The sequence below is a fragment of the Nelumbo nucifera genome, chromosome 3 (assembly GCF_055504915.1).
Source record: "Nelumbo nucifera cultivar China Antique chromosome 3, China Antique-T2T, whole genome shotgun sequence".
NCBI classification, from domain to species: Eukaryota; Viridiplantae; Streptophyta; class Magnoliopsida; order Proteales; family Nelumbonaceae; genus Nelumbo; species Nelumbo nucifera.
In genome coordinates, this window is record NC_142651.1 from 8,976,920 (window position 1) to 9,004,558 (window position 27,639).

At 37.5% G+C, this 27,639-nt stretch overlaps 3 protein-coding genes across 7 annotated transcripts; 1 reads left to right on the forward strand and 2 right to left on the reverse strand.

The window, feature by feature from the left end:
• The first annotated feature begins 9,474 nt into the window (after positions 1–9,474).
• On the forward strand, positions 9,475–12,816 carry LOC104593173 (putative polygalacturonase At1g80170). The gene is made up of 9 exons (XM_010252914.3): positions 9,475–9,822; positions 10,183–10,311; positions 10,433–10,603; positions 10,719–10,739; positions 10,874–11,081; positions 11,303–11,384; positions 11,703–11,811; positions 11,937–12,053; positions 12,184–12,816. The coding sequence occupies exons 1-9, from the start codon at positions 9,538–9,540 to the stop codon at positions 12,499–12,501; spliced, it is 1,440 nt and encodes a 479-aa protein (XP_010251216.2). The 5' UTR covers positions 9,475–9,537; the 3' UTR covers positions 12,502–12,816.
• Positions 12,817–13,748: 932 nt separating this feature from the next.
• On the reverse strand, positions 13,749–23,393 carry LOC104593174 (shaggy-related protein kinase epsilon-like). Of its 5 annotated transcripts, none has more exons than XR_734542.3 (13): positions 23,135–23,392; positions 20,477–20,657; positions 20,274–20,366; positions 19,558–19,617; positions 19,165–19,437; positions 16,744–16,818; positions 16,617–16,673; positions 16,145–16,285; positions 15,994–16,044; positions 14,579–14,674; positions 14,372–14,481; positions 14,151–14,267; positions 13,749–14,076 (listed from the first exon to the last, which is right to left on the reverse strand). XR_734542.3 is itself a non-coding variant. In XM_010252915.3 (13 exons), exons 2-13 carry the CDS (start codon positions 20,588–20,590, stop codon positions 13,994–13,996), a joined length of 1,230 nt encoding a protein of 409 aa, XP_010251217.1. In that variant the 5' UTR covers positions 20,591–20,657; positions 23,135–23,393; the 3' UTR covers positions 13,749–13,993. The 5 variants fall into 5 exon arrangements, 4 of the variants coding, with proteins under 4 accessions (XP_010251217.1, XP_010251218.1, XP_010251219.1 ...); XM_010252915.3 differs by having other exon boundaries at positions 14,151–14,253; positions 14,398–14,481; positions 23,135–23,393; XM_010252916.2 differs by having other exon boundaries at positions 14,151–14,253.
• Positions 23,394–24,354: 961 nt separating this feature from the next.
• LOC104593313 (uncharacterized) lies at positions 24,355–26,874 on the reverse strand. The gene is made up of 4 exons (XM_010253065.1): positions 26,499–26,874; positions 26,365–26,444; positions 24,902–25,965; positions 24,355–24,730 (listed from the first exon to the last, which is right to left on the reverse strand). The coding sequence occupies exons 1-4, from the start codon at positions 26,872–26,874 to the stop codon at positions 24,355–24,357; spliced, it is 1,896 nt and encodes a 631-aa protein (XP_010251367.1).
• Between the last annotated feature and the right edge of the window lie 765 nt (positions 26,875–27,639).

Genomic DNA, 27,639 nt, shown 5'->3' on the forward strand with positions numbered 1-27,639 from the left:
CGGGAAAGTGGTATTCCACGTATCAAAATCCATAATTGTTTATTGTAATTTAATAAAGGGTAAATTATAAATACCTCCCGTACTATAGGGTCTGTGATAAAGACCCACTGTACTTTATTTTGCGACAAAAGCCTCTTTGTACTATGACTCTGAGACAAAGACCCCTTGCGTTAGTTTTCCGTTCAAATCCACTGTTATAAGCTTTTTTAATTCCGGTATTACCTTTATAATAAGAAAAACACTATTTATCTTTTCTGTTATTGTTCATCTTCCCTAACCTCACAATACACAAATACGATGGAAAATGCAGCGACGAGCATAGAGTGCTGGTTTGGTATGTGGAAAATTCTTCCAATCAAACCAACCAACATTTGGTTGACGGAATTGGCCTCAGGGTTGTTGTTAATTCACTTCTTGGAGTTCATTGATAGAATGTCCTTGAAAAGGCAGCAACTTTTTTTCCAAAATGAGAGGCATGTGACATCTGCAGACGACGTGGTTTTAGTATAAGGGTAGTATGGGAATTAAAAATGTTGGTTGGTTTGGATTGGAGGAGTTTTTCACATACTAAACCAGCACTCCATTCTCGTCGTTGCCTTTTCCATCCTGTTCGTGTATCGTGAGGTCAATGAAGATGAATAGTAACGGTGAAGATGAATATTTTTTTTCTTAATATAAGGGTAGTATGGGAATTCAAAAATATTATAACGGTGGATTTTAACGGAAAGCTAACGGAATGGGGTCTTTGTCTCATAGTCATAGTACAAGGGGGGTCTTTGTCGCAAAACAAAGTATAGGGGGGTCTTTGTCACAGACCCTATAGTACAGGGAGGTATTGTAATTTACCCTCTAATAAATAAATGTATTTGTACTATGTACGGGTGAATTCGATACCCACGATACTTTGCGTATAGAAGCTATTTATTTTTTTTAAATACACAAAAATATTTAGGTTTTCAATACCTCTTATTTTAATACGTTGTAGGGGCTCACTCATAAACCATGAGGCTCAAGTTCGATTTGAATTAGAGACTTGAACTCGAGTTTGAGCTTGACTTAACTTAAAAGCTTGGAAGTTTGAGCTCGACTACCTTTAATTGCAGGTCTCTTAAGCAATCGAGGTGTTGAGCCAAGGTCTCCCTCAATTGACAAGGTGCCAAATCGAGGTCTCCCTTAGCTGTTGAAGTGTCAATATGAGGTTTCCCTAGCAAGCGAGGTGTTAATTGAGAAGGTGTCAAGTTGAGGTCTCCCTTAGTTGTTGAGGTGCTAAGCCTTCCTCAGTAATTGAGGTGCCAAGCCAAGGTCTCCCTCAGTGGTTGAAGTGTCGTTTAGCTCAAGCTCAATTCGAATTAGAGATTTGAGCTTGATCTCAGAAGTTTGAGCTTGGCTTGGCTCGAACTCGACTACCTTTGATTGCAGGTCCCCTAGCAGTCGAGATATCGAGCTAAGGTCTCCCTCAATTGAAGATAGAGTGGCATTCTTGTAATTTATAAGGAGAGAGGAAGAGAGATATGGCATTCTTGTAATTTGTAATAACAAGAGAGAGATAGAGAGTTGGTAGGAGAGAGCGACATTCTTGTAATTCGAAAGAAAAAAAAATAATAAGATATGGAGAGAGAGTAGCATTATTGTAATTTTTATGAAAAAAAACAAAAAATACTATCAATTCCATTTCCCTACGTAACTATGGAGAGAGAGTTGGGCTCTATGTAACTATGGTGTTAGATTTATAATTTGACATGAAGTGATGTCCATAATCAAAATGATCCCAATTGGACGATCGGAATCAGCTTCAGCTTACGGTCTTAAGATAAAGGGGGTAATTAGTGTTGGATTTGAATTTTTGGGCTCTCCCTACCTATAGTTTTAGATTTATGATTTGATGTGAAATGAGGTTCAGTATCAAAATAACTCCGACCGGATGATCGAAATCGGTTTAAGCTTCAAGTCTTAAGATGAAGGGGTAAACAGTGTTGGATTCGGATGATCTTGGTGTCATTAGATTTGGATTTTTGGGCTCCATGTACCTATGGTTTTGGATTTATAATTTGATGTGAAATGAGGTTTAATATCAAAATGACTCCGATCGGACGATTGGAATCGGTTATGGCTTCGAGTCTTAGGATGAATGGGTAAACAGTGTTGGATTTCGGGTGATCTTGGTGTCGTTGGATTTGGATTTTTGGGATCTATGTACCTATGGTTTTGGATTTATGATTTGACGTGAAATGAGGTTTAGGATGAAAATGACTCCGATCGAATGATCGGAATCAACTTTAGCTTCGGGTCTTAAGATGAAAAGGTAAATGGTGTCAGATTTCAATGATTTGGGTGTCGTTGGATTTGGATTTTTAAGATATATGTACATATGGTGTCAAATTTCTGATTTGACATGAACTGAGGTTCATGATCAAAATGATCCCGATCGGACGATTGGAATTGATTTTGGCTTTGTGTCTTATGATGAAGGGGTAAACAGTGTCAAATTTGGGTGATCTTGGTGTCGTTGGATTTTGATTTATGGGATATACATACCTATGGCTTTGGATTTCTGATTTGCATGAAATGAAGTTTATGATCAAAATGACTTCGATCATAATCGATTCCAGTTTTGGGTCTTACGATGAAGGGGTAAACGGTGTCAGATTTAAGTGATTTTGGTGTAATTTGATTTGGATTCTTTGGCTCTCCGTACTTATAGTATCGGATTTCTAAGGCCCTAACTTTTGTAAAATTTCAAATATGCCTCTAGGTCGTTTGAGAGGTTAGCTAAAGCATGCTTGAAGCTCGAAGTGCTGCAAAAAAGACTGAATGACACAAAATGGGGTGTCTAATTTATGTTTTTATTTAGTTTTAAATTTGTTATTCATAAAAAAAAATATATTAAAAATTGCAAATTGAGGCAAAAAGGGGTTTTGACAAAAATAATGGGATATAGAACATCGGGATGCACAAATATAAAAAATTTACCCAAAATAAAAAAAAAATCCCCAATCGGACATTGAAATGGAAAGTTAGGCCTCCCAAAGTTTTCATACATGGTTAGTATGCAACCCACGATGCGATCACCATGTTGAATGGGTCAATGATCCAACCATCTAGCTTGGATTTTTTTGATCAAGTCAATGGTTTTTAACCTCTCTCCGGGTTTCACTCCAACTATACCCAAAATTTTAATTGAGTGATGGTTTGAGCAGTTAAATCGGCTAGTCAATGGCGAGTTGAAAACACTGGCCAAGTGGCCATCACTACTCAAACAAGCCATGATGGGAAGGGTTAACAACTTAACGTTACCTCTCTTCCACTCTTACTAATTGACTCACTACCAACAACAGGTACTAAATTTAGCGGATCGAATTCGGTAAGGGCATATCCGATCCAATCTGTTAAGAAAATCCGACTGATCCAAATATGATAAGGTTCGTCGGATTTTCAAAAGCATTATCGGATATTCCATTCGATTATAATTATATTTGTATTATGTAATATAAATATTAATTATATAGTATAATATTATATTAAAATATTTAATATATATATATATAATATAATATTTCATAATTAACGGATTGAATTGGATCACGAAAGATCGGATCAGCCAATATCCGAATTCAATCAGTTAAGTTAGCGGATTGGCTTTTTCGATTCGATCCAATTTGTTAGGATGAAGAAGGATATCCAAATCCGTCTCTTAACGGATCGGTATCAGGTTTCAATCGGATCTGATTTGACTTATTCTCAACCTGAACTAAATAGGTAATTTTAGGGAGTCTAGTAATATAGTGGCAACTTTTGAAGTTTGGGTACTAAAGTGAGACTATCCATGGTTTTTAAAAATAGATCGGATCGGACGATTGGATCGGAAAACTGTAATCGGTCAAGCTCCTGGGTCCGGTTATACTATAAACCGGCAATTCCTTAAAAACCGTTGAAAAAACAGAAAACCGCTGATCGGGAGGTCGAACCGCTAAACCATTCGACCCGGGCAGCGGTTTGCGGGTTATATTTTTTATTTTCGTTGATTTAAATAAAATAGAAAAATAAAAAATAAAATGACTCCTATATCCTTGACCCCAAATATTACGAATGCTTTGGGAACCTTCCCTCCTCTCAGCCCTCACACCCAACCGACCACGACCTACGACGTTCGATGGCGACACACAGCGACGACAACGATTCACGGCGACCGTTGACCGGCGACGGCGGTCAGCTTCATCTACGGCGGCCAGCGTTGATTTTGCAGCACGTCCAGCCATCCAGCAATAACAGTTACGGTAGTAACAGGTCCGGCGACCGATTTGCAGCGGCGGGCGGGGGTTTCTAGCGGCAATAACATTTGCAGGCTTGCAGCAGCACTTGCAATGGCAATCACTTGCAACCAAGCCCAAGCCCAAGCCCAAGCCCACCGTCACAGTCACACCACCATTATCGGCGGTGACCATCTTTGTTGATGGTGCCATGGCGGGGGCAGTGATAGCCAAGCCTGAGCATGTCAAGGAATTCATAGCTCAAAAACGCCGAAAATCTGCAGCCCCAATTAGCCCAGAAGCTGCCGCAGTGCGAACCATCAGAAATTTGCATAGTTTCCAGTATATTATTTCACTTAGCCTGCCTCTCCCATGACTTTCCGGACCAACCAACCCGGATCTGCCCTTGCAAGTCTCTCAGCATTTTGGGAGCAGAGCATGCAAAATCGAGCAATGGATCTTAGAAGCTTTGAACGGCACGACTCTTTCTGCACTGGCATTTGAGTTGTCTCCCCTCCTCTTTCAATCGACACACTCGACGTAGATAGCTCCGGTGGCCCTGGCTTCTGGCTCTATCAAGCGGCGACAGCCCCTACCTTCCCCTATCACGCTTCCCCAAGAACCCATTTTTCAGGATCTGTCTGGGCCATGATCTTTCTGAGCCTCTTGCAAAGACCTTTGGTGTTTGGGACTTTATTGACAGTGGTGCCAATTTCAAAACTGGATATATTCTGGTTCTTCCGATGATACAAATTACAAGCTTGACTAATTTTCTGTTGCTTCCTGACTTCCTGTCACTGCCCCGTTGGTTGCCATTGCCGATTTAATTGAGCGCTTACTCCTTGGCATTAGAATCTTGGTCATCGTGACCATTGTTGAGCTCATCCGCACACATGCTGTGATTCACCTTCTTTTGTCACTTGGCATTGGATTACCTCTAGTTCTTTTTCATGCAGTCTTTGGAGTTAGAGATGATGATGAGGATTTCCAAAGTAAAGCTAATTGAATTCAGTCTCAGATTCTCAATTTATGGATATAAGATGATCTAGCGTTCTACTAAGGCCCTCCAACAATGTCATAGTCATCTAATAATCTGTTGGTTTTAAATTTTATTCATGTTGGTTTCCTTAATTGTTAATTATTTAGATAGTTTTATTTTTCTATATTTTTTGATATTTTTTGTTTTTTCTGTATTTTATTTTTATATATTTTGTACTATATAACTTTTGTATTTAGATAGTTTTATTTTCTATATTTTTTTGTTTTTATTTAATTTTATGCTATTTTTTATTATTTATAAATATATTTTTATTTTTAATCTATTTATGATGTCACGGGTCAAACTATTTGATTCGGATGGTTGAACCGCTTAACCAGAAACCGGTCCCTTGACCGGTTCTGTTTCTGGTTCATTTTAAAAACCTTGCTATCCCCAAAGTACAATGTACTAATATACAATTTACCCCAAAAATGCCTATATCACATTCACTTTTTTATCTCAATTGGTTGTGAGTGAACTTCAAAGGCTCATATTTTTTTAGGACTGTTCGTTTTTAGATTGAAATTGCCCCTTTTAATAAGGATTTTTATGAGTAAATTGAGCACTTTATTACTTATGAAACACTCACACAGCTAAATGCATTTATGCAAGAAGAAAATTGAGTAAAACTTTGTAACAAAGACCTTACCTTCGAAACATTTACTTGAGTAAAAGGATCATTGATTTACTTTTAATAATGACTTTTTATTGTGAAAGAGACAATTTTTTAATAATGACTTTCAAAGCCCCAGGAAACATATATGCAAATAACTACACTTATCTAGGTAAATGATCAAATTAAAAATGAATGAACCTAAAATTCAAAATACCCACAAAATTCTAAAGGAGTTGGGAATAGGGGTGAGCGTTCTGTTTGTTCAATTCAAAATCAAATTGAATAAACCAAAAGTTCAATGACCAATCAACCAATCTTTAGAATTGAACCAGAAGCGAACAAACCGAACCAAAATTTTTGAATAAAACCAAAAATTTATACCATTGAATATATATACTCGTTCCCTATCAAAACAAACTTTAGTTTTCAAACATTTGGTCCTCTCACCCCTTGTATCATATATGCAATTTTTTTTTTTATTTTCTATAATAATATTTGTGTTGTCTATGTTGTGAATTTTTATAATATAAATGATTTAATGTAATTTTTTCATTACAATGATTTAATATAATTTTTACTCACTATGGTTTCCTTATCAGAGGGATCAGAAATAATTCTTCATCCATGTTCTCCTATCTTCAAGAATTGATGAAAAGAGGGAAATGGAATTTCCTGCCTCCCTCTGGAGGCTCTTGCATTGGTCAGCTGAGCCTCCATTCGCAATATAACTCCAATTTTCCCCTCTGCATTTTATTTCTGAAACTGTAATATGAACTGATGATGCGTTCTGTATATACGATTATAAACCATAGGATAGGTTTCGTCCTCAGTTGGGTGGTGCGTGTGGGTGTTTATTCTGTGTAGACAATTAAATGTGTCATTATATATATATATACCTATCCTATACTTTGGTTTGAGTGATAATTTGGTCCTCGAATTTAAAATGTGATAATTCAATACTTAAATTTTCAAAATGTGACAATCCAGTACTCGAACTTTCAAAATGTGACAATCCAGTACCTGCCATTAACTAGTCCGCTAATCAGCCGTTAAGTGACATTTGAATATCAACCATCTAAACATGACAAATAAAATAAACAGTCCTAAATTTTAGATTCTTATAAACAGTCATCAACTTTTTTGAATAAAAGAGGCTAGGATTTGAGACTGTTCAGTTTTTTGTCAACGTTTGGATGGTTGATGAAGAGAATTAGATGGCATTTGAAGGGCATTTTTGACTTTTCAAGTGTCACTTAACGGTTGATTAACAGCAAGTATTGGATTGTGACATTTTGAAAGTTCGGGTACTGGATTGTTACATTTTAAAAGTTTGGATACTGGATTGTTGCATTTTAATGTTTGGGGGACTAAATTTTCCCTTTAATTTACACCTGAATAGAATTTTGTTTTTTGGTTCTAACCTTGCAAAAAGCCCAAGAGACATTTGCCTATGGCTTATGGAGCCTCACTCCATTTTCACCCACTTCCAATCTCCTACCTACAAGAATCCTACCCACACTTGCCCACACCTCATTTCAGTTGTACATTGAAATCTCCCATGTTTGCATGTTACCATTTATGGAAGATGTTCCCAATGTACAACTGTAATGTCATGTGAGTAAGAGTGGGTAGGATTCTTGTGGGCAAGAGATCTGAATTGATTTTCACCATCCATCATCCATAAATGGTAATGAAACTCCAAATTTGACTCTTAGGCTATGTTTTGTTTAAAGGACAAGGTAGGGAAAGGCAGGAAAACCTATCCCTACTATTTCCTTTAAACCAAACACAGCCTTAAAAGTTTCGGTTGGGAAACCTAAAAGGCTGAAGGGTTTTACTTTGCAGCGCCTCTTAACCATTAACCATGTGGAGAGGCAGGGCCAGAGTCAATGATCTATTTTTTCTTTCCTTTTTTCGGGACGAGGAGAGCCAATAAATACGGATTGGGAGAATCAAATTGGTCTATTATATTAATAATACAAGTGAGGATTCTAAGAACTTTGAGTCATATTGGTAATTTGAAACAATGGAAATTGCTTGAGGTGGTTTCTACTTTCTAGCACTGAAAATGGAAACGGTTCCAAACTGAACAAACAGCTTAAACCCAAACTTACCCGTTTACAAGAGCCTTGATTCATTCAGTGGCTTCTAACTTTGCAAGGTGGGTCCTGCACAGACAGCCCATGAGTAATAGTTAATGGATAATCTGGAAGGTCCAAATATGCTGTCGTTGAGCTAAAAAAATGCTTTCTCATGAAGGTTTTTTAGTAGTTTCTTCAAAGCGATTCAGTGAAAGTGGCTATATCAAAGCTTGAGCATGCTGAATTGGCATTAAGTTTGTGATGCTTTCTGCATTCCACTTTAAGTAGTTATTTTAGCAGTTATCAATCACCATTCGAGTCATTAATGAATCTACTACCGGAATGGATAGAGTATGAGTCAATTAAAAACTTATATAGCTCCATACGCATTTCGCATTTGTGATTTTTTGCTTCTGTGAGGTCGAATTTCCTTCAAAATGGTACTGATAAAAGCTATCAGAATATACAAAAGTTATTAAAGCGCAAGTAAATCTGGGTCTAAGACAAATTCCAGAAGCAAATCCATTTGACAAATTGACATACATACTAAACCCACTCCTAGTTCACTGGGCCAATAAGTTAAAGCAAAGCCCAAAACTAAGATCCCATTGGCCCATTGATAGCTTATTAATAAGATTACCGTAAGAAAGTGGAAGAGGAGAAAAGAAGTGGCAGAAATTGGACAATAACGTAGCATTGAAGGAGTCAGGATCTCCTGTCCATAAGAATTCTGCCCATGTCTACTCAATAACATTGTAGCGACATATGGGGAGCATTTCATCCTCAATATAGTATTGTGCACGGAAAAATTTCCCAATGCACGGAGATAATGTATTGTGGATAGATGTGAAAAGAGTTCTTGTGGGCAGGAGATCTGAAATTGCATTCAAGGATCACATCTCTGCCCACAATGCCCCACAGCACAGGCCATGTATTAAGAACATCTCCTGATGATAATACCAGTCTCGATGATGTCATCATTGGAAGATGTTCCCAATACACGACGGGGATATACTGTGGGGCGTTGTGAGGCGGCCCCTTATGAGGCGGAGATGTGAACTCGCAAATGGGTGGCAAATGGGCCGATCACGGACTCGCGCACCAAACAAGTGAAACCAAGCCAAAGCAGAGATCGATAATGGCATGTACAGTCTCCACTTTGATGGTCAAACCCAACCTGTTACCTCTAGCGGGGGGTGTGTGTATTGGTGCATGTCTATGTTAATCACGTGATAGAATTTCCTCATTTGGTCTTTGATATTTGGTTGAGAGAGAGAGAGAGTTGCATTGTAATAGAAGCCAATGTCCAAGTGTCCAAGGCCTCCAGAGAACCTTCGGTGAATTTGAGTTCACTGGTGGAAGAGTAAAGCCAAATATTCCAAAAGATTTTTTCCTTATACTTAAAGTCTAGGCATGTAGATAAGGAGAAACAGAACATAGTTTAATCTTCTTCAAAGCCAAGCCATATGTACCCCAAAACTCTTCATTTTTTGCCACTAATTTTTACGTATATAAGAACAAAAACCATGTCCTCCCTTGATTTATATAAATCAGATGCTTCTGCAAAACAGTCATAATACAAACGAAAGCATGGAGAAAATCTTCTTGGTTTCGCTTCTTGTCTTGTTAGTATCAGCATCAGCTCATGGAATTGCAGAAAACATATACGATGACATTGCCATGCTTGGAGAACTTGAAGACTTGAAGTTAGAAGAAGAAAATGAGATACAAGAGAAAGTTTTTGAGATCCCTGGATGGACAAGTGAACGTGGTGGCAAGACCCTTTTTAATGTGGATAGCTTTGGTGCAATTGGAGATGGAATTGCTGATGATACCCAGGTGAGAATTCTCTGTGTGTATGTATGTGTTTAGTTTTTATTTTTTTTTAAATTTGTTGAGATTTTAAGGATTCAAGAAAAAGGGAAACAGAAGTGCCTCTCTTGGAGTAAATGGCCTGTTTCACATAAGAACTAGAATTTAATTACCTTGGTATCATACATTCTTCAAGTAGTGCAAACTAATTGATGAAGTATTACTAATCCCATCAGCTGAGTTCAACCAGCAAAGTTGGTTATTGAATTCAAATTTGAAATTGAACGATGGGTGATAATGAGTTGATGAATTTGCAATATATATGACAATTCTTTCTTCTCTTTTTGTTTGTTTTTTTTTTCCTGCATCGTGCGGTATATATCTCAGGCTTTCGTTAGTGCGTGGGATAAAGCATGCTTGACAACAAAATCAGTTTTCTTGGTGCCGGCCGGAGGGCGTTATCTGGTTAACGCCACTAGATTCAGAGGGCCCTGTGCCGATAGGTTAATCATCCAGGTACAATTTATAATCATTCGGTAATAATATAATTCAGAGATTAGCGGTAGAGTTTCAAGTATGAATGCTGCCATAGCTGTTGACACTGTTATGGGTTTACTTTGGATTGAGCTTTGTGCAGATAGATGGAACAATCGTTGCACCAGGCGAGCCCAATAACTGGGACCCAAATAACCCAAGAACTTGGCTCCAGTTCTCTAAACTCAACGCTGTAATTTTCCAAGGTAGTGGGGTTATTGATGGTTCAGGCAGCAAATGGTGGGACGCATCTTGCAAAAGAAACAAATCAAATGTAAATCTTCCATTTTATTGTGTTCTAATATATACTGTTTACAGATCAATCAAATAAAACTAGCTACGAGTCCTGAGTCCTGACATTTAATTTGTTTCTCCATCTTCTTTGACAGCCTTGCAGAGGGGCACCAACAGTAAGTATATCCTTCCAACTGATGGATGAGTGATTTAATCACAGTATTAATTAATTGGCTACGGCATTGTTGGCGGGTGAGTGCATTACATATTATCCAATTGACATAAGAAAAAAAATAAAATTAATATGCAGGCATTAACAATAGACTCGAGCTCGGCGGTGAGGGTGAAAGACCTTACCATCCAGAATAGTCAACAGATGCATTTCGTCATATCTCACTCCGATTCCGTTCGGGTGTCTAACGTCCTAGTTTCAGCTCCGGGGACCAGTCCCAACACCGACGGAATCCATATTACTGGGTCTACTAACGTTGTGCTCCAGGATTGCAAAATTGGAACAGGTTTTCATACAATCTACTCAGCCCCCACCATTCTTTCTTCTCTTCTTTTCCTTTTTATTCTCCGACAGTCTGACTGGTGATGTCCATTGAAGTCTTTGCCAACCAGATGAGCGGCTTGATTATTACTGTTTTCTTTCTTTTATCAAGAAAACTAGTAAGGAAACACTAACTGCATGTAGGTTGCAACTTACGGTAATCTGCTTGTGAATTGTGATAAACAGGTGACGATTGCATCTCCATCGTCAATGCTAGCTCAGCTATTAGGATGAAGAAAATCTACTGCGGACCAGGCCATGGAATAAGGTGCGTTCATATGAGAAGCTAAGCGATTAGAGCCAGTGAATAATTATTTACTGAAATCGCCTATATAACAATTCCCCCAGTTCCCAGTCAAAATAAGTCATTCGCTGCCTACTTTATATGGATCAAATCAAGGTTATGTCATTTACCGCCCACTTATATTGAAGTCACCCACACTGAAAATTTGCCTTGGATTTATTAATTCTTTTTTTTTGGGTTTAATTTGTTGGAATCTTTGAAACACAACTCTGTAAGCACGAAAACATCTTCCTTTTTAAAAATATATACTGAAAGTTTCCTCTTTCTCCTAAACACAATTAGCATAGGGAGTCTTGGCAAGGACAACTCAATAGGCATAGTGACGAAGGTGGTTCTGGATACTGCACTCCTCAGACAGACTACCAACGGCCTCAGGATCAAGACTTGGCAGGTAATTCTCCACCGCAGATCGGAAAACCCCACAAACACTTAATTTGAAGGACCATTTTATTAGACAATGGAAAGAAAATTATCGGAGAATGATGAAATCCTCTTTTCTCTTATTTTGCTGGACAGGGAGGTTCTGGATACGTTCGTTCCGTGCGGTTTGAAAATGTGAGGATGGACGAAGTTGAAAACCCCATCATCATCGACCAATTCTACTGCGACTCTCCAAAAGCTTGTAAGAATCAGGTACGTACTGTCATTTTCGCCTTCATCCCACCATGACCCAGGGCGTTCTTGCATGATCAACAATCGTGCAAGGTGCCATCAGTTGGCCTGAACTGAAAGCAACTCCCTTTTCTCTTATTTGCATTGTTAGACATCGGCTGTTGAAATAAGCCAAATTATGTACCGGAACATCAGCGGAACCACTACGAGTCAAAAAGCCATGAAATTTGCCTGCAGCGACACAGTTCCCTGCAATCGCATAGTCCTGAGCAACATCAACCTAGAGAGGAAGGACGGGACAGTTGAGACCTACTGCAACTCTGCAACAGGCTTTGGCATTGGCAATGTGCAACCATCGGCGGATTGCCTGAACTCCTCTAACAAGGATACCCACTCTGACCATGACCAGACAAAGGATGCCCATCTCATAAAATTCAGCAGAGAGGAGATTATTCATACCGAGCTCTGACTTGAGAACTCCATAGGCACTTCGCACTTCTCAATAGGTTTGCAAGTTGCAACACCAGATTTGTAGTCCATTGATTTGGGTGGACTCGTGGCAGTAGTCTACTGGAGATCTGAGGTCCCCCAACCCAGGTATTTATAAAATTAATATTACAGATTTACAGCTAACGAGAAATAATGAATATGTATATAGAATACTAAACATATCTAATGCTGTACTTAAGAAACCAAAACAGCAATTATCTAGAGATTGCCAGATTGGTTCTATTTCATTGCAACAGCCAGATACATGCGGTTTATGTCTTTGATATCACAAAAATTACTAGGATTTAGTTATTCATTAAGCATCAATCAAGAAGCTTCAGCTCCATTAGTGAAGTGTGGTTTTATTAATATCTATGGAGGTGGAGATGGTATCACTGCTCCAAATGGTCTTTAATTAAATTAAAAAGCAAAAAAAAAAACACCAAATTAAATGACAAACCGCACTAACCATAAGAATCCTGAATCCATACCAGTCTTGACCCTTGACTCTCGACTGTGCGGACCTATCCCTCTCCGCTTACTCTCTGCTGCATATTCTTGTCCTTTTATACATAAATCGTTCAAAAGAGAATATTGGAATCCCGGAACCATCTTTTTAATCAGCAACACTAATCAGCAATAACATCATAGAGAAGTTAAATCCCAACATTTCCAAGTTATACGGAATGTAGGGGACTCGAAACAACACTTAGCTGACAGGAACTCAAATCATGCTGGATCACAATCTTACACATTAGCCCCCAGGCCTGGATTGCAACCATCTTAATCATTGCTCTACTTTTCTATTTGAATCTGCAGCAGCTATAATCAAATCTTGTTTAATTTTTTTATTGAGCAAGTCAGAAATATTTGTTGAGTATCAATTGCAGCTCACCAATTGGGAGTGAACAAGATTAAAACACCCAATTATCATACAGAACAAAGAATTAAGTGATACGAATACATTTGAATCTGGGCACCGAGTTACTTATTGCATTACATCATAATTCATGCATATACATTGCTCTGAACATATTTTTGTAATGCACCAACAAGACATGTATCATGATTTATTTCATTTATAATTGGCACGCATGTTTCTGTATTTTTACTCGCCAACCAAACTAGTGAATACATAAAAGAGAGAATGCAAAAGTACAGGGCATAGAGGTCCAAGAAGATCCATAAAAAAACAGTAATGCAAAGATGAAAATGAAGGGGCAAATCTTTTAGCTGTCAACATCAGCATTTGGATACAATAGCAAACTCCCTTTTTCAATGTCATTTCCAGATTGAATACAGAGATTGGCAGGTCTATACATCGTTAAAACCAGTTTCAGTTTCCAAGCCATCATTTTGGAGACAATTTCAAAACACCAAACAATGTCATCTATATTTCTTCGAACTGGAAGAGTAACAATATGTTACACTTGCACATCAACATCATACCTATCTTTGTGTAAAGTGACAATCTAGAAACTGAGGAAAGGGCACTGCTTTCGAGCATGCTCTGGTATCAGCCTTGCCACAAGCTCTAGGGTTGCTCCCTTCAACTCTGTAAATAAGAAATCATTTAATATCAGCAGACAGCCAAATAGAATATACATACACAGAAAGAGAGAAAGGAACCTTGGGGTTTAAAGTTGAAAAGAGGAGGCAAAGGACGCCCATTAGGAAGACGGGTGCTCGGATCACGAAGTTCATCAAAAAATGGGTGAACACATGCCTCCAACTGCATCAAATAATCTAATAATAATAATTCATTCAAACAGATAAACAACAAAGGAAGCATTCACAGCTTCTGAGACAAATAAATGGATTGTAGGTGGGAAAAGGAAGCATTCACACACTTAACAGGGTGGGGGGGAGCACTCACAGCAGTGCATCGCAGATTTGGAGAGTACTGAAGGAATCTTGAGACAAGATCCACTGCTTCTGGGGGCATGCGTTTGTGGAATATCTGAACAAACAATACAAATGCAAGTTCAGTTACTTGCAAACAATAATCAAAAGTTTATATGCATAAATCCTGCAACAGGGAGACGCAGCATGCTCACTTTGTGCCAGGGGTGAGCCTTGATCTGTGGAAACTTGAATTCTGTATAGTTTGGATTCATACATTTGATTTCTTCTCGTGTAGGTGTACCAAGTACCTGCAAACCAGGAAAGAAAATTAAATTTTGTGAAATTGACCAAATAAATATATATCAGCCCTACTATCATTACAGTCTTGCCTAAATAACTTGAGGTGGTTAAACAAGTTCCACTTAATAACAGTAATAATAATAATAATTTCCCATCCATTTCTTAACAGTATCGGGAACATTTCTTTGCTATATTTGGTTTTAGGTGGACTCCTCCATAGAACATTGATACACTGTTCCCGCCAACCTTCTTTCCCAAAAGAAGAAAAGGGGAACGGATGAACAAGGGCAGACATCCTACGGATGATCTAGGAAGAAAGGAACACTGGAATTTTCTCAAATAAATCACAATCCAGAGAGACACTAATTGGTCTGATAAAAATTAGAGTCTTCACTGATGAAGAACAAGGAGTTCTCTTGTTTAACTTCAGATGATATTGTTAGAGGATGGCTTGCTGCATCAACATCTACCAGAAACATCAGAGGTATTGTAGCGAGTTTACTCCCCTCCACAGAGGATACACAGACTTAGCATTGCAACCCAAGTAGATCAGCCATAGGCAAGTATTCAGAGACCAAAGGGTCATTACTCAGTATTCTGAGAAATGATAAGTTCTGGAAATTCAACAAGGGTGGAACTTCAAGCTATACCACAGAGACTTGGGGGCCATTTAATAACAGCTGAAGTGACTGAACTTTTTTTAATGCGCTGAACTGAAAAGCTTATAACTTTGTCTTTTAGTGAACAAGTTTTTAAGGAGGTTGCCAGCTCCTTAATAGCTGAAGCTGAAGTTGGGTAGATTTCTCTTGAATATTTTATTGCTTATTATTTTATCCATTAAAAGACAAAGCAATAAGTTGTTCAGTTCAGCAACTTCAGCCATTATCAAACAGTCCCTTTGTGCATGGATATCAAGATACAGGAATCTGCTTATCAAACAGAACACATAAACAATTATTTACTGGATGAAAGGAGAAATGGAAGGGCCATGGCACTTGAGACACCAGATCAGGGAAGTAAGGTATATAGCTATAACCATGAAAGCAGCCTTTGCCTGGATCCCTAGGTCTTATAATTCCTGCTCAGTCTAGTTTGATAGGGAGTTAGAAGGCAGGCACGGCAGGTATAATTTAGAGTATGACAATGACAATGACAATGACAACAACAACTAATAATAACCCCTTGGCTGCATTTATTTCAACATTAAAGTGGCTTAAAATGAAGTTCTTAACCTAAAGGATTAGGGCTAAAACTGAAAATTTCCAACATGGATCATATCCACCCCTTTAGCTTATCACATGAGCCTTGGAATTGGAAAAGTGGTTACCTTGATTATCTCAACAAGTTGGTCAACTCCACTCTCTCCTGGAAAGAGAGGCTATTGAGAAAGGAAAAGAAAGACAACAATGAAAAGATCAGTACTCACACTCATAGCCATATTATACAAGAAAGAAAATATGCATTATCCTGGAGAGGACCTGTCCAAGAAGCAGCTCAGCAAGGACACAACCCACAGACCAAATGTCAATTGCAGTAGTGTATTCCGTTGCCCCAAATATAAGTTCAGGTGCTCGATAATATCGTGAACAAATATATGATATATTTGGCTCGCCTTTGACCTGTTAATAAATAGATGGAGAAGAAACATGAGTATATGACAAAAGGAAGATCATCTGCTTTAATAAACAACACCTGTACTGCTCTATGCTGAAACATCCTAACAATACCAAATGACTCTTGTCCATATTTATAAACATCAACTTACACAGAACACCCTAAACTCGATAAACACCAATTATGTGGAAATTATCATTTAATCACAATTACATGAATTACTAGTTGGTTCACAAGTAGAAGAAAACCATATTTAGCTTGGTTATTATTTATCAAAACCTTCTAAATAAGCAAAAGGAAAATACATCAACATGCATAGAAAAATAGGTGTCATACCAATACTTTCGCACTTCCAAAGTCACAAAGCTTAACCTGGTGAGTATGAGGATTAACCTGAAAGAATGGGAGGATTAGAGAGTTCTAAATAAAAAAGCAGTTAAGTCTTAGATTGTATAATACAAACCAGTAGATTCTGTGGCTTGATGTCCCTGTGGCAAACTCCAATACCCCCATGAATATATAGCAATGCCCTACAGATCTGCCATTGTGACAAGTTTTAGAACTATCAACACAACCCAATGTCAGCTACCACAAAAATTAAACTATTGTACAGTTCATATTGCTAACTACAACAATTTTGAACATGGAAGAGAAAAGAAAAAAGAATGCTACTAAATTGGCATGGTTTGAAGTTTTTGCTTTTATTTATTTCTAGAGATTCTTGTCATCTCAAGTCACCGTGTCCATATATGCTCGTGGGTTAAGATCCACATGACTGACAGAATTAAAGATCAAACTATCCTGAAACTTTACCCAATTTCACAGATGAGTAACCCACAAAGATATAAACATCTTGTGTGTTTTTTGTCGTTCTTGTTGGTTGGGTAATAATTAGGGTACATTTCTTTTCTGATGGAAGGGTACAACCTAAGGATTGGCCACAAAAGTATTGGCAGGGGAAAAAAACCTATGCTATAATGTTTATTATTGGAAGTAGTTTTGCCTAATTGTGAATACGAGTAAACTTGGTTCTTTTTTTCTTTATCTAAATTCAACCAAGCAAGCAAGACAGTAATAAAAGGAAAATACTGACCTTTCTAAAACCATAATAACAATGATTAAATGATAATATAGGGAAACATGGAAGGTGGAGACAATGTCAGATTTTGTAAACATAGCTACAGGAAACATTGTCAATTCAAGAACAATGTGAAATCCTTAGGGTACAACCTAAGGATTGGCCACAAAAATTCAAGAACAATGTATAAAATAAAAAGATACTAGGACAAATACAACACGGAGAAAGAACTTTTTATGGAGCATTTGGGAGGAAGGTAATGATAGAAATTTCAATGACAAGAAATTGGAGCCACAAACCATTCGAGGGTAGGTGACAATGGGAATTGACTGAATCCTCACTGGGAAGAGTGCAAGGGGGTCCATCATTAAAAGCTAGCAGGTGACTGCCAATACATGATACCTATAGACAATAAATACGGCACAATTTGCCAGTCTCCCACATGCCCACTCCAGCTATAAAACTATAAACTAATTTTTGATATTTTTTTATCAGCAATAACTAATCCTTGATGGACGATATACCTTCAACTTGGAGAGACTGCACATAGGGGAGATTGTCAACTTGTGATTGGCCAAATGCAATCTCATTCAGATAGGGAAATGGTATGTAGGCTAGATCATTGGTTTCAACTCAATAAAATGTTTTTTTTTTTGACAAGTAATTGATACAATAATTTTAAAACCACAACAATGAAGCATGGCATTCCACCATCCCAAGGCATGAGGAATAAAGCAGGATGCCAGAGGTATGAGCCTCCCAAGCATGGATATTTTAATTAGTAAATATTTTTTTAAATTAATAAATAATTTTACAATATAGTAAATGTCTCATAAAAATTGGAAAATTATGAGAAATTAGGAAATTTCAATTTATTTCATTTTTCTAATAATAAATCCATCACACTTAAATATACAATTTAAGCATCCTCATCCTTAATTATGTAAGTATCATCAGCCATCAATATATCACTTGTAAATTTGAAAATTAAAATATCAAAATTAACAATTTACATAAATTTCCCCTCTTTTACTTACAGCATTTAATATTAATATTCAAATAAACAAATTTGAAGGGTCTTCATCCTCTATAGACTATGCTGGAGTCTCAACTCTAGTGTCTGTATGTCTCTATTGTGCACCTCCAGGCATCTTCTTAGTGCCTTACAGCCCTTACCTAAGTCGCACACCTACAAATATATGACTCCAGTGCTTTAAAACATTGGATTGATCCAAGATCTGCAAATTCCTTCACAAACCGCCTATGTCAAGAGGGTCAACCTAGAGATTAACTATTGGGATTCTTTATCCTCTTAAGATTGATATTGCATATATATATATATATATATATATATATATATATATATATTCTGATGGCAATCCAAAAACAATAATTCTACAAAATCCACTTCTTTTATCATTTAAAAATATATATATATATATATATATATATTCTGATGGCAATCCAAAAACAATAATTCTACAAAATCCACTTCTTTTATCATTTAAAAATATATATATATATATATATATATATATATATATATATATATATATATATATATTCTGATGGCAATCCAAAAACAATAATTCTACAAAATCCACTTCTTTTATCATTTAAAATATATATATATATATATATTCTGATGGCAATCCAAAAACAATAATTCTACAAAATCCACTTCTTTTATCATTTAAATATATATATATATATATATATATTCTGATGGCAATCCAAAAACAATAATTCTACAAAATCCACTTCTTTTATCATTTAAAAGACGGTCATGCATTCAAAATTCCAAACCTGATATGTGTAGAGTTTGACATATATCATAGGCATTCGTTGATTTGCCCTGCTGTAGTGTTTAGCTACACGATAAACTGTTTCAGGTACGTATTCAAGCACCAAGTTGAGATACAGCTCCTCCTTTTCCGTTGTTGAAAAAAAGCAATGTTTAAGTGAGACCACATTGGGGTGATCAAGAAGGCGCATTGTCTGCAACTCACGGTTCTTATATCTCTTATCCTGCAAAACCTTCTTGATTGCTACAGTTTCACCTGTTTCTAGGCACTTTGCCTGCAAAGCAAAATTAAGGCTAACAGTTATGACATTTAGATTCCAAAGGAAGAGATAGTTAGGTTAACAAAATATATTCAATGGATTGAGAAAATAATGACCGACTTCATAATAGATCACCTGAAATACAATGCCAAATGAACCATGCCCAACAACACGCTCTGCCATGTAACTTATAGTCTGTGAATTCGAAAAGCAGTATAGCACTCAAACTTTTAATATGTAGAGAGGGAGTAAATATTAATGCAAACAAATCATAGAAAAGGAAAACAAAAGGAAAGGAGGGACACAAAGAAATATAAAATGAAAAAGCCTATATAAGTTTGAGGGCACATTTTTAACCCACAGCAGGTAATAGCCCCATCACTGCACAGCCCTTGGAATCAGCCAATATCTTAATGAGAAAATTTTTCACTTTTCCTTTAAGGCCAAATAATAGAAACCTAATCGGAATTTTATTTTATTTTTCAAAATAAATTACACACGTATTATTTAGATATAATGTATCTTATTTAATTATTATTTTCATAAAGCTCTTCTAAATTGTACTTTGTAAGTATACCTTTAAAAGATATATGTATGTATGTATGACTTCTAAATAAGGAAACAATTTAACCAAACTTATATCTGAAATCAGGATGGAATTTTTAAAACATTGTCTGAGGTAGTCATTTCAATCCACTTCTCCTCCAATAAAATTGATTCTCTCCAAAATACTACCAATCAAAAAAATAGTCAAAATTGCAGACTATAGCAATAAGGTGTGTTTTCTTCTTCCAAGCTAAAAAAAAATCACAAGGTATCTAATAGCAAGCTGGTAATCAAGCAACACATACTTGTTTGGGTTGGCCATTTCTGCCACCAATTGTTGTTACAATAATGTGACCTGTCTCAGTTCCATTTCCATCCACCACAGTAGCTTCCATTTCCTATAAAAGAAGCATCCAAAATGAATGATGGAACACCAAAAAGAAGTAAAAATAACAACAAAAAACATAGAGAGAATATACTACTTCAAAATGTTCACAAAAAAATCAACCTTATCATCCCTGATCTTCATCTCATTAATTTCCTCAGGAAGTTTATCAACAGACATTGAATTGTCAGTAGATTTTCCAACTGCCGAGGGAGGGGCGATACCAGCAGAAGCCATATTGGTGAGGAGACACTACAGAAATCTGTTTATAACCAACTGCTTCAGCTCAAAACAACCACTCAACCTAGAAGATGAAGCATATATTAGCGGCTTCAGAAAAAAAATGGTGGAAAAGTCCAAAATTACTAGGAAAAAGTAGTTAAGAATCACCACAAAAGCTAACAACTAATTTCTAACCAGTGTTTTAAAAGGCGTGGGAGGCGTATGCATGGACGCGTGCCTCCAGGCGAGGCATATGCCAGAGGCGCTGACACCTCTGAGGCATATGCCTTAGGTGCGTTTTTTTCATGAGGCGTGCTAGAGGCGTACGCCTCATGGACATCTGATATAAAAAGACAGGAAAGAAAAAGAAAAAAAGAAAAAAAAAGGAAAGGAAAGGAAAGGAAAAGAAAAGGAAGGGAAAGAAAAAGAAAGAGAAGAAAAAAAGAGAAAAGGAAAGGAAAGGGAAGGGAAGAAAATATAAGGGGAAAGAAAGTGGTTTGCCCCCTGCCCCTTCGGCTGGGGGGCGAAAGGCCCCCCCCGCCCCCTTTTGGATGCTGCCCAATTTGTTTTTTTTTTTTTTTTTTTTGAGTTAGGGGGGTCTTGCTCCGCTTCAACAAGATCCCCCCCCCCCTTCAACTAATGTTACACATCTTTATTCTTCTTAATAAAATATTTATATTAAGGAGGCTTACGCCTCTTGCATTCTGAACTACACCTCACGCCTCTAGGTAGTGGAACGCCTCTGCGTTTATTAAAAATAATCATCCAACCATGATTATGGTTCTAAGAATCGCCAGAATCAAGAAAAACTATTCTTAGAATTGATGCCAAATAGGGCCTAAGGCTATCCCAAGGTATCTATCAGACTACAGTTCTCTGATGACTCACCCCTCATCCTACCTAGCAACCTCTTCTCAAGAATTTTACAGAATATAAGTAAGGCCCTGTAATAGAGAGCATGAACCATTTAGCTTAAAGCTTTTGAAATTAACGTAAGTTTCCCGTGGTGCTATTTAACTATTATAATCAGGAGATCATGGATGATGATTTTCATATTTTTCAAGGAAGATAGCACCACTTATAATATAGAAATGAAAGGACGATAAACAGGAAACAGGATACTAGACACTAGAGATGATGATTATCCCTTTATAATGATATTTAAATTTGAGATTGAGTTTTCCTTCAAACCTGTGTTTTTAATGTTATTACATTTTGTGTATAGTCACAAATTTTTTTATGTAAGTTTGCATTCTGTCATTTACATATCTTTTTTGATCAGAAAATTAATTTCATTTATTAATTTGAAACAAAGAACAAGTGTTTTAGCTACTCTGTATTCTGGAATACAATTCAGCCCCAATACAATACATCAGCCTTTTGTTTTGCTACAGTAGCCTACAATTTTGCCCAAAATAAAGTAGATCTATCGCCCCCCTGCTTTGCTAGAACATTTTCCAATCCATTTGTTGTCCTTCTACCCATCAAAATTTAGAGTTAAAACTCTTTGCAAGAAAATCAATCTCCCTGAATGCAAGTCTGTGTTTCCAGGGTGATAACTTTATTTGCTTAGCCCAAGAGTGAGTCTCTTCTACTTCCAAATCCCTTACTTCTAGTTGTATTGCAAGTTTCAAGCTTTGCAACAGAGCCATTATTTCTGCTTGAACCGAGTCTCCAAAACCAATTGGTCCTGAGAACAAAGTCACAACTTCTCCTTGCTCGTTTCTAAAAACTCCCCCTATACCTGTCCTTCCCAGATTGCCAAAAGAGCTGCCATCAAAGTTCAGCTTCAGCGTATTTGGCTCTGGAGGTTTCCATTCCATCCTTCCCAATTCATGGTGTGAATCTGTTTGTGCAACTAGACTTTTTTTATCAGCAAAAAGTCAACTACTCCTCGCCGTTGAATGCTGAAGATTAAAAGCTGACAAGCCTATGAAATTTTTTCTAGTCCTTACTCAGAGATGAAAACTTCCCTAAACAGTTGTTGCTTGTAAATATAACAAAATAGTCTGTAACCATGTCAGCCACTACTCTAGCTGTATTTCTGATCTTTCTTAATGAAGTTGTTGCTTCTTTTGGTCAAAAAAATAAAAAAAACCTTCCCTGAACAGTTGTGACCTTTCGTCCATGAAAATAACGAAAAGGCAAACCTGATGAAATAAACGCACAAATTTCAGTATAAAGAGTTATCGTGGAATTATTTCATATGATCTCGCCCACTAAAATGAATTCGTGTGCCGCAATGTTCATGTTATCTCTATTTTCGAATTTTAAGCGATGCACTGATGACCAATGAAGAACGATACAACAACTTATTTCTACTTTCTAATGCATTTAAAAACAAGAATATAGCTCAAGTTAAACAAGTGAATACCAAAATAAAAAAACAGATACAGAGCAAAGTAAAAGGAGAAAAAAGAAGCAACTTCTTTTCGTGCGTAGGAGAAATGAAAAGAAAACCCCAAAACGACAACAGGAACAACGTCGAAGAACAAATCAAGCATGAAAAGACAAGCGAAAAGGGGGGGGGCTATGCAGCAAAAAGTTGCAGAGGCCTACCATGAGCTGTAAAAATCTCACATTTTCCACCATTAACGGTGAAATTGAAGAATTGAGACATAAATTGCAGACGAGGGAAAATAGCCAAACCCTAACAGTGAAAGAACATTTCTCCTCTCGGACCTCTCCTCCTCCAGTCCTCCCCTTGATGAGATCCCTCTCTCCTCCAGCTCCAGGTTTGACCAGGAGTCCGTACCCGTTTCCCTTCGAGTGGTTATATTCAGCTTTGGTTCTGAATCTGAACAGGGAGAGGACCCCAAGAAGACTTTGTTAATCCACTTTAGACAACACTTTCCGCGTCCGTAGACAGCCTTTGATTTTGACACGCGTCTTTTTATAATTGGAAGCGTTAGTCACCTAGCTGACTTGCGCTCCCGCCGACATCTTTGTTTTAGAAAAGTTAATGAAAATGAATAAATAATCAGATCTTTATCTTCAAACTTCAAACTGCAATGATTGAGTCACGACGGGTGTCAACGTATTCTGACGTGGCACGCCTACGTGGTAGTAGAACACTCATACTGGGCTTAATGGCTTGCCTTATGAATGGGCCTTCTGTCAAAGTTGTGGCCCATTGTAATTGAAACATCATGCAAAACTTATGCAACAGGCCCAATTATTCACTTAATTATAGGTATAATTAAGTGATTTAAAACCAGACCCCATAGGACTTGTTGTCACAAACCCAAGCCCAATTATTCACTAGGTCTGGACGCCTGGTTTAAGACAAAAAATAAACAACTTCTGGTTCAACTATGATACCCGAAATAGATCATACCAGAAAAAACTCGTGACTAATCTACCGATATTATAAATGCGGTAATCAATCAGGTGGTATTTATTAAAATAAATTTATAGGGGTTTAAATTTTTTTTTTTCTATCAGAAAATTGCTTAATTACTTAAAAACTTTGAATACAAAGTGGTGGGTTCGAAATCCATTCATCTTCAATGTTCGACCCATAGCACCATGCAGCCAAGGCATGAGCTAATCTATTAAATTGTCTCTTAACATGAGAGAAATAAACATAATGTAAACCCGATACTATTTGCCAGGCATCCGAAAGAAGATGTTTCCATCGCCAAGGAGCAATTGGATCTTTTGACTTCAAAAGATTGATGACGGATAGACAATCGCCCTGAATAAGCATATTTCCTCGTCGAATCCGATTAGCCACCTTCATAGCTAATAACATCCCTTTCATCCATCGCCATCAACTGCTACACAAGCCGCTGCTTCCTTTTCATCTTTATATGAACCATCAAAAAATATTGTTGGCTAATTTGTCTGTCTTCTTCATACTGAACCTGTAACTCATCCCCTACATGTGCTTGTAGCTCTACTAACTCCATCCTGAATTTTCTTATTTTATCAATTACTCGTTCTGGTACAATCGTAACTCCATTGAACATAACATCATTCCTAGCTAGCCAAATCATCCATATTACTAGAGCCTGCGATTGCAACAACAAAACATCTGCATCTGCTATTAGACTCACTCGCTGAACACTATTTGTTAACCATTCAGCAATTGCGTTCTCCCTCACCCCATCCGGCCTCCAACCGATACTACCAAACCAGATAGCCTTTGAGAAACTGCACCACCAAAATAAATGCTCAAGTGTTTCTTCTTCTTGTGCACAAAAAGAACACCTCCTGTCAACATGTTGTCTTCGGTAAAAATTAACCCTTGCACCAGTCGTATATTAACTTGTTCATGTATGCAACTCCCAATCAACAAGTTAAAAACTGATTTAACAGTTATACTTTCCATCCCTCTCATAAGTCCAGATCCACTCATCTTCTTGTGAGGTATACTTTGGTAATCCAATTCTTGTAATAGCTTGCTGAACGTCGAGAGGGGATATAGAAGAAATAAGTCGCATGTTCCATAGCCCGCTTTGTGTAAAAAGATCAGCAACATAAGAAACCCCATCATGAATCTCTTCTGTCGGCCTCTGCAGTATAAAACCTTCTAAGTCTGGCAACCAAGGGTCACCCCATATTTTGATAGTAAGCCCATTCCCCACCCTTTTACAACAATCTCTTTGTAATAGATTACGGGTCCTACAGAGACCTTTCCAAAAAGGTGAGCTGCTACTCCCCACAGAGACTGTTAGGAAATCAGCGCCTTTAACATATTTCTTTATTAACAGTTTACTCCAGAAGGACTCCTCTGTCATAAGTCTCCAACCAACTTTGGTCAATAATGCATTATTGAATAATTTCATCTTCCGAATACCCAATCCCCCACATCTCTTTGGCCTACAAGCTTTCTGCCATAGCAGATCAGTACCTGGACCTGAATGTCCATTCCAAAAGAAAGATTTCATAGTGGTTTCAATGATAGAACAGGTCTGAGTTGGCAAGGAATGAACTGACATAGTATATGTTGGCAAAGCTGACAGCACACTGTTAATCAACACTGTTCTCCCCATCTGTGATAAACAATTTGCCCTCCAGCCAGTCAGTCTTGTCTTTATCCTATCCACAACTTCTTGGTAGCTTTCAGACCTTGGATGTCCAATACAAAGAGGCATCCCCAAGTATCTTGCCCGTCGACCTAGTCTCACCACACCTAAACTTCGAGCAATTAACCTCCCTTGTCGTTTCGGTAAATTCTTACTAAATAAAATACCAGACTTTCCATAATTAACCTCCTGTCCAGAACAACTCCCAAACTTGGCCAAAATGTTAACCACCTCATTCATCTCTAGTAGAGAAGCCCGTCCAAATAAAAGAAGATCATCCGCAAATAAAAGGTGAGATACCACCGGGCATCGTCTACCAATTCTTATTCCATGCAACGTTCCCCTTGCAATAGCTTTTGTCTATCACCAAGGAGAGCACATTCATCCTCAATATAAAGAGATACGGGGATAATAGATCACCTTGACGGAGACCTCTTGTTGGTTCAAAACTATTGGACTCCACCCCCATTAACAAGGACAACCAATTTTGTAGTGGAGATACACATTCGAATTAATTGAATCCAATTAGATGAAAACCCCAAACCCTCCATAACTTCATACAGAAATCTCCACTCCATGTTTGCCTCTCTTCTTTTTCATATAATGAACAACCTCGTGGCCAATGATGACATTTGCAAGGAGAAATAATTTTATGTAATACCACTCTTAGCCTATTTGCAAGGAGTTTAAAAAAATTTTATAAATTACATTACACAGACTAATAGGCCGAAAGTGATGCACTGAATCCGGAAATTTTACCCTTGGAATCAGAGCTATATTAGTAAGGTTAATTTCCGGATATAAATTTTCACCATTAAAAAGAGATTGGACCAAGGCAACTATATCAAAACCAATAATGTGCCAAGTTTTATGGAAAAAAATAGCTGACATACCATCAAGGCCATGAGCATTAAGAGGACCCAGTTGGAAGACCACATCTCTAACCTCCTCGTACGTGGGGACTCTACATAGCTCCTCGTTTTCTTCTAGTGTAATGTGTGGGTGTAACAACTCCTTGATTGCAGATGATATGACCGGGTTGGTAGAAGTAAAGATGTCTGAGAAGTACGTCACAAAAGTATCTCTGATTTCTTCCTCATTATCAATCCAACTGCCATCTTCCTTCTTCAATCTATCAATTGCCAACCTCCTTCTATTAATAATAGTAGACAAATGAAAATACTTCGTGTTTCGATCACCTAATCGCAACCAATTTTCTCTTGACCGTTGTCGCCAAAAGATCTCCTCGCGCTCTAGTAAGTCATCCATCTCTCTTGCCAATTCCTTCTCTCTTTGTAACACTTCAACAGTAGGATATCTCGACTGGAGTGTGTCTCCAGTTCCCTTTGTTTTTCCTCTATTTGACGAAAGACATTACCAAAGACTTGTCGATTCCACTTACTAAGAGCTGATCTCATTCTTTTGATTTTATAACATAAATGGCCACCCTCCGAAACATTGGACCCATTTGTATTCCTTTGCCGATTACTCCATACAACTCCTTCAAATTGTTCATGTCTAGTCCACATCATCTCAAACTTAAATCTCTTCCTGCACACCCCCTTGTCACCAACTAAGTTCAACAAAAGAGGACGATGGTCTGAACAAGTTGCAGTGAGATGTAGTATTGTGGCACGGGAAAACATCATTCTCCATTCCCCGTTTGCTAACATTCTATCTAATCTCTCCCTTACATCAGCCAACCCTACTCTTTTATTGGTCCAAGTATACACCTATTCCCAGAAAACCCCATATCTATCAAACTACAATTATCGATAATCCTTTGAAATTCACTTCTACTTGAAGAGCTGCTACTTCTACCTCCTTCCTTTTCACCATCGTGTACTATGGCATTAAAGTCACCACAGCATAGCCATGGTCCATTATGATGTTCAGACTTTTCGCAAATTCTGTGTACCAAAGCAGTCTCCCATCTTGTCCTCTGACGGTTTAAGAAGTCCTAGGCTCTAACAATAGTATCCGCCTTGGACAAATTGAGCTACTATATCAAATTTAATAAGATTTCCAGGGGTG